The sequence below is a fragment of the Neovison vison genome, chromosome 4, assembly GCF_020171115.1.
Source record: "Neovison vison isolate M4711 chromosome 4, ASM_NN_V1, whole genome shotgun sequence".
Taxonomy (NCBI): Eukaryota; Metazoa; Chordata; class Mammalia; order Carnivora; family Mustelidae; genus Neogale; species Neogale vison.
In genome coordinates, this window is record NC_058094.1 from 185,517,686 (window position 1) to 185,530,761 (window position 13,076).

The 13,076-nt window shown below is 40.8% G+C and overlaps 1 protein-coding gene and 1 pseudogene across 1 annotated transcript; both read right to left on the reverse strand.

Moving 5' to 3' along the window:
• Positions 1 to 1,231: 1,231 nt before the first annotated feature.
• Positions 1,232 to 1,337, reverse strand: LOC122905630 (annotated as a pseudogene).
• Positions 1,338 to 3,842: 2,505 nt separating this feature from the next.
• Positions 3,843 to 12,768, reverse strand: GGCT (gamma-glutamylcyclotransferase). The gene is made up of 4 exons (XM_044246314.1): positions 12,504 to 12,768; positions 7,931 to 8,076; positions 6,524 to 6,659; positions 3,843 to 4,677 (listed from the first exon to the last, which is right to left on the reverse strand). The coding sequence occupies exons 1-4, from the start codon at positions 12,642 to 12,644 to the stop codon at positions 4,534 to 4,536; spliced, it is 567 nt and encodes a 188-aa protein (XP_044102249.1). The 5' UTR covers positions 12,645 to 12,768; the 3' UTR covers positions 3,843 to 4,533.
• Between the last annotated feature and the right edge of the window lie 308 nt (positions 12,769 to 13,076).

Below are 13,076 nucleotides of genomic sequence, written 5' to 3' on the forward strand. Positions count from 1 at the left end.
CTAACCCCCTCCCTTCTACCTAGCATGGAGCCCAAAGTGGGCCTTGATCTCACAATCCTGAGATCATGACCTGAGCTGAAATCAAGAGTTGGATGCTTAACTGACTGAGCCACCCAGGCACCCCTCAATAGTTTTTTTAAGTGTATTTTTTCATATAGCTTTCCTAAGCTGTTTCTTTAGCTATTATAATATATACATAAAATTTTTTAGTCTAGTGGTGTCATCATTTTTACCAATCCTTTTATAATTAAATATTACTTCTACATATATTTAGAAACATAATGTTATAATTTTTGCTTCAATCATTATTTCAGAAACTCAGGAGGAGGGTCTATTGTATTTATCATGTATTTGCTTACCATGTTATGCTTTCCTTTCTGATGTTCCAGTTCCTTTATTTCTTCCTTTCTGTCTAGAAAACTTTCTTCAGCCATTCCTTTAGGGTAGGTCTGCTAGCAATAAACTTTTCTAGTTTTCTTTCATCTGAGAATGTCTTGATTTTCCCCTTTAGTCTCATAGGCTATTTTCACTGGAGTTTGATTTGAGAGTTTTCTTTAAGCACTTGAAAAATGTGCCACTTTCTTTTGGCTTTCATGGTTTCTGATGAGAAATCTGGTGTCATTTGAATTGTTTCTCCTGCAATCACGTGAAATGTCATCTCTCATTCGCTACTCTCAAGAACTTTTGTCGTTGTATTTTACAAGTTTGACTATAAAGTGTCTGGTGTGGATTTCTTTGGGCTTGTTTGGGGTTCACTCAGCTCCTCGTCCTAACATAAACTACAGCTTACTAGGCAAGAGCTGTATACCAGGCACTGTGCTGGGCACTTTATGTCCTCTATTGCTAATTCCACCCACAAACCTGGGAGTTAGGTGTGTTAGGTTAAACCACATGAAACTGTCATGGCTTCATTCTACCTCTTGAATCTATAGGTTTGTCTTTTGCCAAAGTTAGAACATTTAAACCATTATTTCATTGGGTACTTTTTCAGCCTGCCCTTTCTCCTTTTTCCCCCTTTTCTCTAGTTCTTCTCTCCTTCTGAGACTCCCATGACACAAATGTAAGATCTTCTATTATAGCCCCACAGGTCCTTGAGGCTGTTAATTTTTTTTTTTTCCCCAGTCTGTTTTTTCCTCGGGTAGATAGAACAATTTCTATTTTTCTTTCTTCCAGTTCACTGCTTCTTTCTTCTAACATAATCTAATTATTTTGGCATCTACTGATGATCTTTTCTCATTTGAGATCTTCCTGGATCTTGGAATTAAGTGATTTTCAATTAGCAATAATCGCGCCTCGGATAAACCTCATTGGCTACGATACTGCCACTGCGCAAAGCTGGAATTAAGTGATTTTCAATTAAAACCTGGACATTCTGGAAATTACAAGCCTCTGGATCCTACTAAAATCTACTTTAGCTTAACCTGAAACCACTCCAGCAGAAGGTAACAAGGGTCATTGTCTTGATATTACTAAATGGGGTAGAAGTTCAGGTTTCCACTCAGCTACTGCCAAGGGACTTGGGTGTAGGTGGGAGTTCCACCCCCCACCCCCGAAAGTCTCCCCTGGTATTTTCCACATTCCTAGGAAAAGTAGGAAAGCCTTACCACTGCCCACTATACGGTGTCCACTGATATAAGAGGGAAGGGTGACATTTTTACCACTGGGTGGTGATATAAGTTGACTTACAACTTGACCTCTGACACCACCCTAGCAGAGGGGGAAGTTAATGACTGATGGGCAGTTTAAACCCAGGGTCCTTGCATGGTTTCCACTGACACTGTGGGGAGCAGGGGAGAGACAGGGCCGATTACTGTTGGGTGGCTCCTTACTCAGCCTGTTCTGACACTGCACTGACAGTTGTGGCAGGGGACAGTGTTAGGATGCCCTGCTACAGACTCATGAGGCTGGAAGTCTAGGCTCCCCTCTTGACCTTTCCTAGCATGGGTAGATGTAGGGGTGGGGGGAAGGTCCATAGTTTTTCTTTGTGGCATTTGGGTGGAGAACACTTATTTTCTGTAAGTTTTGTCTGGCTAGTGTCCATTTCCTAGTCCTTTTACTACAGAGTAGGTTTTTCTTCTGTGCTGATTGGTGCTTTCAGATTGCTGGCTTCCTCAGCTACAAGTCTGAGATGTAGGAGGCAAGAGAAAACCCAGGGAATTCAGTACCATGTTGTGTCTTGTCCCTGGCTAGTCTGCTTTTTCTCCCTTTTCAGAGTCTTGTTTTATACATAATGTTCAGGAATTTTAGTTGTAGTTAACAGAAGGAATAAGGAAGAGTAGGTCTACTCCATCTTTCCAGAAGTCAAAGTCTCCATATGTACTTATTGTATACTGTTTTTGATCATTTCAGTATCTCAAAAACTTGGGGATTTTTTTTTCTGTTATGATGTACCATTTTCCTTATAATTAGCTTTTGAATTTTTAGGTGGACATTCTGAGGATCTAAATTAGGATTGCTTTCTTCAGAGAGAATTTGCATTTGCCTCTGCTGAAAATTACAAGGCTTACAAGAGACCATTTTAATTCTGTTCAAGGGTCCGTTTCATACAGAATTTTCAGGTTGTCTTCCTGTCCTGCAGTGGGATTGCTCAAGGGTGAGTAGTCAAATTCCAGGGCTATTATTGGCATATGTACCCAAAAATGTAGGTGTCACTTGCTACCAGTGCTAGGAAATTTATCTTTCTCTTTTTGTGGGAAAGGGACTGGTATAACTTGAAGATTTTCCTTATTTTCTTGCAAGCCCAGAAATGCTTTTCATAAAATTGTTATAGTTTTCCAGTTGGTTGTATTGTGGTTATAGGGCTAAAATCCCTAGTAGAAATGCAAATTCCTTGCATATGACATTTGGTAGTACTACCATGAACATGGCTAGAGAAACAGTATTCCTCATGACTACCAGATTTTCATTAAAAGGCCAGACATGAAGGTTTTATTGTTAGTGTTTTAAATTCCTCAATGAAAGTTGTCATTTTAGGTGGGTGAGATAGATTATGAGAATATTATTCTATTTTTATATTAAAACTGGGCTTTGCTCACTATCTTACCATAACTGAGTTCTGGGTACTGACAAATTTGGTCTTCTTGGGAGGAGTTAGGAACTGGAGAAAACTAGGATATTAGAGGGTGTACATGAGAACAGTAAGGTGTAACAGCTATAAAACATGATCCAACCTTAAGTCTATGGTTCAGTCTCACTTCAACAGCTGTAGCTGAAAAGTTCTTTGGTTATTTTCCCAAGAGAACAAACCAAATCTTTATGTTCCTGCAGCTAGCACACTTCATTCCAATAACCTGTTTCTAAAGTCCAGTTTTCTCTCTGCATTCTCCCTGCATTCCAGAGACCTGATTTTTTGATAACTGGTGCTATTTTAGTCATGACTCTTCTTTCCTTCATTTGTTTAGGAAATATATTTAAGAAGCCAAGAGTCAAACTGGAGCTTCCATAAAGCATAAAACATTTTCCCCTCACCATCATAACTCTTCTACTTCAAGATCCTGTTCCAAGAATGGCTCCGTAGAAACTCAAATCTTCACTAAGAACATTGGTGATTTCTAATACTTATTATGTGCCAGGCTCTGTTCTAAGCTTATTACATGTATTTACTCCTCAAAAATAATCCCAAGACATAGGTGTTTCAACTGCCCTCACTCTATAGAAGAGCAAACTGAGGCACAAACTCAGGAAACCCCAGGTCTCTCAGCTAGACTCTAGTAGAACTGACAACTGATTCAAGGCTATCTGGTTCTAGCATCGGTGCAAGAATGCTCTAGTACGGACTGTGTAGAGTCAACACCAGACTCAGAAGCCTCTAAGAAAGTGATAGACAGTACTTTAGTAGGGAATACGGTTAAACCACAAAAACATTTATTTCTCTAAGAACAGTATGCCATTTTTAAATTTAAAAAATTACTATCAACTGTCTTTGTAGTTTGCTTGCTCTTATGCTGATTAAAAAAAAAAATCCCAAAGCAGGGCAATTCACCAGCACGATCATTAAGTTGCAAATCTCTCCTTTGTCACAGAACAAGAAGACACTCCACTCCTGAAAATAACTTTAAGTGCCCACGGAAGGAGTATCCTCATCCATTTGTTATGCATTCTAGTGCCTCATGGCCTCCTTTTCAATTATCTTTTCTTTTTAATTAAGATTTTATTTATTTATTTGACACACAGAGAGAGAGAGAGCGTGCACAAGTAGGCAGAGCAGCAGGCAGAGGGAGAAGGAGGCTTTCCGTTGAGCAAGGAGCCCAATGTGGGGCTCCATCCCAGGACCCTGGGATCATGACCTGAGCAGAAGACAGAAGCTTAACTGAGCCACCCAGGCACCCCTCAATTATCTAATTTCTAATCTAGTTTCTTTTTAGTCTGAAAACAAGGAGTCACCTAAGTAAGATATCCCTTCAGAGCACTGTTGAAAATATATTAAACATAGAGATACCTGAGATCTCTTTTCTAAATGTTGAAAATATATTAGCACATACAGAGAGTATCTGTATTTTCTATTATAATTTAGATTTCTATCTAAAATATGTCCTAATGAGCTTTTGTTTCTCCCTTTTTGATAATGTTTTCAATTTCTTCTGAGACTTCTCCTTTGTAGTCATTTGGTTCTATTGCATTTAACTTCTTCTGATACTCCAGTGGCAAACCATTTTCTTTTGCACCCAGGCAAATGACCTAAAAATGGTTAAAATAAACAAAAAACACCTTTTAATTAGGAACATAATTAGTATACCACAATTTTATGCGCAGTATCAAAGCATGACCTGTTAGCTTTCAGATAACTCTAGAATAAACAATTATAGAACAAAACAGAGACAGCCATTCCTCTCATGGTGAGCATGAATGTGCAGAATCTTCAAATCAAATGATACATTCTCGTGGAGTATCAATTTTACTCAATAATATGGTTTAAAATATTTTTAAAAACTGAAGTATAATTAACAGTGTTATATTAGTTTTAGGTGTACAATATAATGATTTAACAATTCTTTACATTACTCAGTGTTCATCATGGTAAGTGTGGTCTTAATCCCCTTCACCTATTTCATCCCTCCTACTCACCTTCCCTCTGATAACCACCAGTTTTTCTCTGTATTTAAGAGTCAAGTATTTTTTGTCTGTTCATTTATTTGTTCATAGATTCCACATATGGATGAAATCATATGGTATTTGCCTTTCTGATTTATTTCACTTACCATGATACCTTCTAGGTCCATCCATGTTGCTGTCAATAGCAAGATCTCATTCTCTTTTTATGGCTGAATAATATTCCATTGCATGTATGTATGTGTATATAAATATGCTCACACCATGTCTTATTTAGCCACAACTATGGATGGACACTTAGGCTGCTTCCATATCTTAGCTGTTGTATATAATGCTGCAGTAAACATAGGGATGCATACATCTTTTCAAATTAATGTGTTCGTTTTCTTTGCGTAAATACCCAGTAGTGCGATTATTGCATCATAGGGTAGCTCTATTTTTAATTTTTTGAGGCTCCTCCACACTCTTTTCCACAGTGGCTGCACCAGCTTGCATTCCCACCGGCATCATATCAGGGTTCCTTTTTCTCCACATCCTCGCTAACATTTGTTATTTCTTGTGTTTTTTATTCTGGTCATTCTAATTTAAAATTTTTTTATAGTAAGACAAAAACTTATTGTAGAGAACTGGCATGATCTAGTAAGAAAAACACCATTCTTTAAAAAAACTGTAAAATTTATAGGGAGAAGTTTTAGTTTAACCTGGGAGTCTACTCTATCTCTGATGGGAAATGAGGTAATACATGGCAGCTGTGCTCAGTGGTGCTTACCAGACCCATACCAGGCTAATTACTCTAGGCTCCATCTAGAAAATTCCAAATTTGGTCCAGGAACTGGGTCATCCACTCCACGTGCCATGTCCTGATTAGGCCTTCCAAAGTACCTAAATTTGGATTTCTAAAAAGGGATGTTGGGGTTTCTATCCCACATCCTTTTCCTATGCTTGTGGGAGTGGTATCTCTGACTTTGAAAGACAGCATGACTTTCTTCCCTCTATTTAGGGATGGAAAACATTTCAGCAATAGGAAATATATTTCTCCCCCATAAAAATGAACCTTAGTGTTATGAAATACTCTCTTGTGGAGAAAAAATGATTACAAAAACCTCTGTATAGAATAAATCCACTAAAAATGCATGCATACATGTTATTTTCTACTTGAGGAAAGAAAACACATATCTAGAATTATGATTCAGATTTCCAGAGTCTTTTTAAATAAATCTGCTTTAGGAACATGGGGCTATCATTACAAATAAATCTGAACATTTTTCAATTTGCATGGTAGGTAAATAACTATCATTTTTGCATTAAAAACACTTTGATTAAAGTGAATGTTCAAGGGGTAGGGCAGGCAAAAAAGACTGAAGTGTTCATGTAGAATTTAATGCACACTAATTCTTTTTAAAACAAGGTGTTTTTTAGTTTAGCTCAGTGAAAATTAAAAAGGAACCACCAATACTCTTTGTAAGTTGCTTACCTTTTTATACTGGGGCGATGGGGGGGCACTCTCATAGTTTTTCATCTGATAACTTCGACAGGTTATTTCTTTTCCTTCTTGAGTATAAACATTAACTTCTATTGGGACATATGTTCCACTTTTAACCCCTTCTTGCCTGAAACCAGAACAGCCAAATTTTAACCATATTTGACTCAGTCAAGTTAGTTTACTGGGCTAAAAATTTAACAATATATAGATGTACTTGCTCCTATTTATTCTGGGATATGGCAGAACATATTATAAATACTACCACGTCAAAAGTAAACTTAGCATTTCAATTGGAAAGCCTCAGATTTAGTATTATTTGTATACTTCTAATAGATCTCAGTATTTATCCTATTTAAACCCGTGCTTGAATATAGTTATTTCAATCTTTGTACCCCTCAACATTGCTCTCTAGGCTACAAAAAACTGACTGTATGTTCTGACAACAAGAAAATATCCACCCAGAGATAATTAGAGAGAATGGCTCACTCTCATTCACCAGGGACATATCAGATAATGTGTTCTTCTCAAGCCCTACTCTATTCTGCCAACTTTCTTTGTATACATGCTCTTATATACAGATCTTGAGAGTTCTGTTAAAAAAAGCATCAAGACATTTCTAATATGTTGTCAAAGTTTTTACAAATTATTAGTTTTTCAACTACTACCTTAAAGAATTATTTTCTAAAAACAGACTCTAATAAAACTTGAACTGCTTTTGAAACCGACAGAAAGATGCAACAATTATGAACGTCTTCATGCCTTTTCACAATATGAAACTACAAAGATTTTTTAAATAAAAATAGAACAAAAATAAAGACTCTGGTTTTTTATAGGAGAGATTATAGGGGCACCTGGGTGGCTCAATTGTTAAGCATCTGCCTTCGGCTCAGGTCATGATCCCAGGGTCCTGGGCTTGAGCCCTGCATTGGGCTCCCTGCTCAGTGGGAAGCCTGCTTCTCCCTCTCCCACTCCCCCTGCTTATATTTCCTCTCTCACTGTCTCCCCAGCTCTGCCAAGTTAATTAATTAATTAATTAATTAAAAAAAAAAAAAGAAGAAAGAACAAAAAGAAGAGATTATAAACATTCTCCAAATCTCAACTGGAATATAGGACCCTGCTAGGCATTTTTTTTTTTTTTTTTTAATGTAGGCTCTATGCCCAGTGTGGGGCTTGAACTCACAACCCTGAGATCAAGAGTTGCATGCTCTACAGACTGAGTCAGTCAGGCACCCCTAGGTTTTTTTTTTTCCTCAGGATATGCACATTGCACCTTTTATGTTAACTCTGAAGTGTAAAGAATATAGTATATGGTTTTGAAAGACATATATATACACATCTTTGAATATGATCCATTTTCTGAATCAGTTATTGTTTAACTTGTAATTAGAAGCCACCTACTTATCCAGAGAACTCAAATTGCTTTTGTTCATTTTCCATACTACTCCCCATACTTCATCGCCAGGACTTTGAAAAATGGTGGCTATACCTCCATGCCAAGTTTCACTTGTTTTGCCTTGGGAATTGCCAAAGTCAAGCTTATAATCCTACAAAGGAAACCAAAATAATATGATCAATATCTACTTGAACCAAAATTTCCCTCTTCAAAATAAAAAAATTTACCTTGAACTCCATACAGTTAAGACATAAACTTTAAGTTCCTTCTCTGAATAAGAAGCTGTAAAAAATACAAAGATAAACACTGACCCAAATCTCAAGGACTATATTTTTTCATATTTTTAAAAATGAAATGTATATTGAATATATAATATGCATCCATAAACAGGTTTTTAAAAAGCCCGTAATCCCAATGCCTTAATGTAAGTATTTTCATTTTTAAAAATTGCTTTGCAGTCTACCTACACACACATGGATTTTAACTTAGAGGCAACCACAGTATATACACATAATTGTTGAAGCTGGGGTTCATAGGGGGTTATGACCTACTTTTTTTTTTTTTTAAGATTTTATTAATTTTATTTGACAGAGAGTCAGTGAGAGAGGGAACACAAGCAGGGAGAGTGGAAGGGGGAAAAGAAGTCTTCCTGTGGAGCAAGGAGCCCGATGCCAGGCTCAATCCCAGGGTCCTGAGATCATGACCTGAGCCCATGAGCCGAAGGCAGATTCTTAACGACTGAGCCACCCAGGAACTCCTAATTACTTTTGTGTATGTAAAGAGTATCTTACTAGCATATATCACCATGTTTGCCCTCAAGGAACCACGATCTTTTTTTTTTTTTTAAGATTTTATTTATTTATTTGACAGAGATCGCACGTAGGCAGAGAGTCAGAGGAAGCAGGCTCCCTGCTGAGCAGAGAGCCCAGTGCAGGGCTTGATCCCAGGACTGCCAGGACAATGACCTGAGCCAAAGGCAGAGGCTATTGTATCTACAATAAATATTAAAGCAGCTAACACCAGTACATGACTAGGTTCTATAACTGCACTATGAGCTTTATGTGAACTCTCATTTTTATCCTGTCAACCTTATTATACGCATTTAATAACAAGAAAAACTGTGGCTTATAAAGATTAAGCAACTTGCCTAAGGTCTCTCAATGAATAAGTAACAGAGCCAGATTTCTAGCTTAGCTTCTTCCCTATAGAGTAATCAGAGGAGAGAATCCTGAAGATGAAAAACCCTTACTTGGCCATTTGGTATAGAAAATTTCTTTCCATCTTTCTAGAGCTTAGTTTCCTTAATAATAAAATAAAAAAGGTTGGACTAGATACTAAATCTAAGGTTTATATTTTATCCCTGTCACTTTATTTTCTTCAAATGTCAGACATTTCAGGAAAAAGGTTGGTCTGAGTGACCAGTATATTCAACTGGTATATTGGATATTCTAGGAGCACGTAGCCCTGGCAGAACATCATGAGAGCTGATTAAAAAGTCACAACCACATGAGGTACTGGTTGTCTACTACTAAATCCAATAGACCATTTTCATTCCTCTTCTTGCTCCACTTTTCACCTACTTTTGACATAGTTAACCACCCTGTCTTTTTTTTTTTTTTTTTAAGATTTTATTTATTTATTCGACAGACAGAGATCAGAAGTAGGCAGAGAGACAGGCAGAAAGAGGAGGGGTGAGGGAAGCAGTCTCCCTGTTGAGCAGAGAGCCCAATGTGGGGCTTGATCCCAGGACCCTGGTCTGACATAGTTAACCACCCTGTCTTGATCTGCCTTCCTGACTTTCAGACTGTCCCCTGATCTCAATTCCCATTGATAACTCCTCCACCGTACCTGGTGTCTAAATGGTAGAGTTGCTAAGGGCTTAGTTCAGGCCCCTTTTCTTGTTCATCAGCAATTTGCTCAAGACAATCTATTCCCTCCGATGACTACAAATACCATCCAATATTCCAATCATCTTTTAATCCAACCCAGATCTCTCTTCTAAACTTCAAAAGTGCTTAGAATAGGACCTACCACACAGTGAGTACTTAATAAATGCTCACGAATGTTTTTCTGCTCACTTGGATGTGTAACAAGCATCTGAACTCAGTATGTTTAAGCTGAGCTTGATTTTCCCTCCAAAACTGATTCTCCTCTTCTCTTTACAAATATCACCATCATCCACCTTATTGCACCAAAAACCTTAGTTACCCCTGTTACCTCATCATCCCTTCACAAGCAGTTACCAAGGCCTAACCTTATTATTTCCTAAATACCTCCCCAACCTGTCTACCCTCCACTGCTACCACTCCATTTCAAGGTGCCATTATCTTTAGCATGGATTACTACAAAACCTTTCTAACTGGGCTCCACACATCCACTGTTGTCTTCCCTTCCAATCCATTTTCCATAGTAACCAGAATGAGCTTTCAAAGTTGTAAATCTAATTTTTCATTTGCTTAAATTCTGCAATGGATCTTTTCATTGCTCTCAAGATAAAGACCAGTCTTTTTTGGCTTCTGTGGTCCAGTAGCATGCAGTCCTTCACTACCTCTTTAGTTGCCAAGCTATATCCTCCTCAACACTGAACTGGATGATCCAGCTTCTTTCCTGAGGTCATTTGTACATGCTGCTCTTTCTCTTTTCTTTGTCTCCCCCTGCCCAATCATTCAGGTCTCAGCTTAAAAGTCATTATTTTCAGGAAGAGCTTTACTAAGCTCTTAAGTCGGGACCCCAAATCATACATTCCCATAGTACCTTGTAGATCTCCTCTTTTTTGGGGGTAAAGACTTCATTTTTTTTTTTAAGATTTTATTTATTTACCTGACACAGAGAGAGAGAGAGAGAGAGAGAGAGAGACAGTGAGCAAGCACAAGCAGGGGGAGTGGGAGAGGGAGAAGCAGGCCCCCCACTGAGCAGGAAGCCCAACATGAGGCTCCATCCCAGGATCCTGGGATAATGACCTGGGCGGAAGGCAGAAGGTTAACAACCAAGTCACCCAGGCACCTCAAGACTTCACTTTTTTTTTTTAGAGCAGTTTTAGGGTCACAGCAAAACTGAGAGGAAGGAACAACATGTCTCCTTTTTAAACTCACCATATCTGAACCTCAGTAACCATTTGCTTGATAGCTCTTCCACTTGTCCCAACTATAAGCATCTGAACTTCTTTTCTACAGTTGGGCAATTCCCTACCTTAGGAGTCTGGGGGTAGAAAGTGCTAGACCCCAACTCCTATTTCTGAGGCTTCAAATGCCAGCAGTTGGTTCTCCCCGTTTTGCTTGCAGTGAGGGCATGGGCATGTGACCAAGAGTTAGCCAACCAGGACACCCACCTGGGACTCTGAATTAGAAGCTAGTGCCCAAGAAGAGCAGAAACTCTACCCTGTAGGTGGTGGCTACATCCCGGTTTCAGGAACTGCAGGGGCGTACTGACAGTAGCAGGCAAGGTCCAGAGAAGGGAGGGTCAGTAATGCACAACTTAAGTGTCCATATTTACCAAATTCAGCAGTGATGCCCCAGTGGCCTCCTAGGCTGGTTCTGTCTGTGATATTGGCTGCTGTGGTTGCTGTACTTCCCTTTATGACTGCCTGTTTTTTGTTTTATTTTTGAAGTAGGTTCCACATCCAAAGTGGGGCTTGAACTCACAACCCTGAGATGCTCCACCCACTGACTCAGCCAGGCACCCTTATGCCTCTGTTTATCAGTTCTGTGGTCATTCTGTGAGTCTTCTAACAGCCTTTCAACACATTCATTTCCTGCTTAAATCAGCCACTTTCTGTTGCTTGCAACTAAGAACCTGTAAGGACAGCAGAGACCATGTCTGTCTAATTCAGCAATGTCAAAAGGTTTTCTACATCATTTGGGGGGGGGGCTGTCCCGCCTATAGATCTGGTCAGGTCCTCAAGGCAGCCCACTTAACTCTAACACTTCTGTACCTACAAGGGAAAAAAATCTACCAAAGGAATGAATGGATTGTACCGAAGAGCAATTACTTTGTAGTTTTTATTTATTTAAGTAATCTCTATACCCAAGGTGTGGCTCGAACTCGGGGCCTGAGACCAAGGGTCACAAGGTCCTCCGACCGAGCCGGCCAGGCGCCCCTGAAGAGCAATGACTTTTACCAAGGCGGGTTATGGTTCATCCAGTGGTCTGACCTAACTGCGCTCGGCCCTTACTAGGACTCGGACACGGGGCCGGCTTTCAGGACCTCTCCCATCAGGAGCGAGAAACAGGTGAAACGGAGTTTCAGAACTCCAGCTGACAAGCCTTGCAGCGAAGGTGTGCTAGGGAGGAGAGCGCAACGGACTCCCTTCTGAGTCGGTGGGCAAGAGTGGTGGCCAGGTCTGGGCAGAACGGGCCTCCCGGGGGAAAGTCCGCAGGGGGCTCAGGGCGGCCCGGGGGCGCACAGCTGCCGGGCGGGCTTGACCAGGAGGGCAGAAGCCAGACAGAGAAGACAGTCCCGACGTGCCGCTATCAGCAAGAGGCGCATTCCCGGCCCCGAGAAAGCGACTTCTCGAAATCCTGTCCCCACGTCCGCGGGGTGGACCCGCCGCTGCAGGGGCCGCGCGCGGGCAGCACTGACCTGCAGGCGGGCCACGCAGCAGAACGCGGCCGACGGGTTTCGGAGGTGGATCCGCTCCGTCAGCAGATTGCTACCGTAGGCGAAGTACAGAAAACTCTCCTCCTCCTGGCCTCGGAGGTCCTCACAGCCCGAGTTCGCCATGTTCCCCCCGACACCCGCGCGGCCCCGGGGTCGGCCGTACGACTCTGAGAAGACTGCGACCGTCCGAACTCCGGTGGCTGACGAGCGGGTGTCTCTGGAGTTAGCGGAAAGGCGCGAAGCGTGGGCCGGACAAGTCGGCTGCGACCAGTCTTCTGATTGGCTGCTGGTCCCAAATGTTGAGTCTCCCCTTATGATTGGCCAAGCCCGCCACCTCCTCTTCGCTCTCCAGTTAGGACTCGGAAATACTCCGTCGTGTGGCGACGATGAGTCGATTCCTCATTGGCCATGCTCCTCTGTTGTCCCGCCCCCATGCTCAAGGCTCCGTATGATTGGCGGGTGGGCGGGCTCTTACGCATAGGAGGCGGGTCAGGACCGGTGGGCTCGTTTTGGGGGTTGCGCCGCGTGGGTCCTGACCAGGTTTTCTCGTCTTCG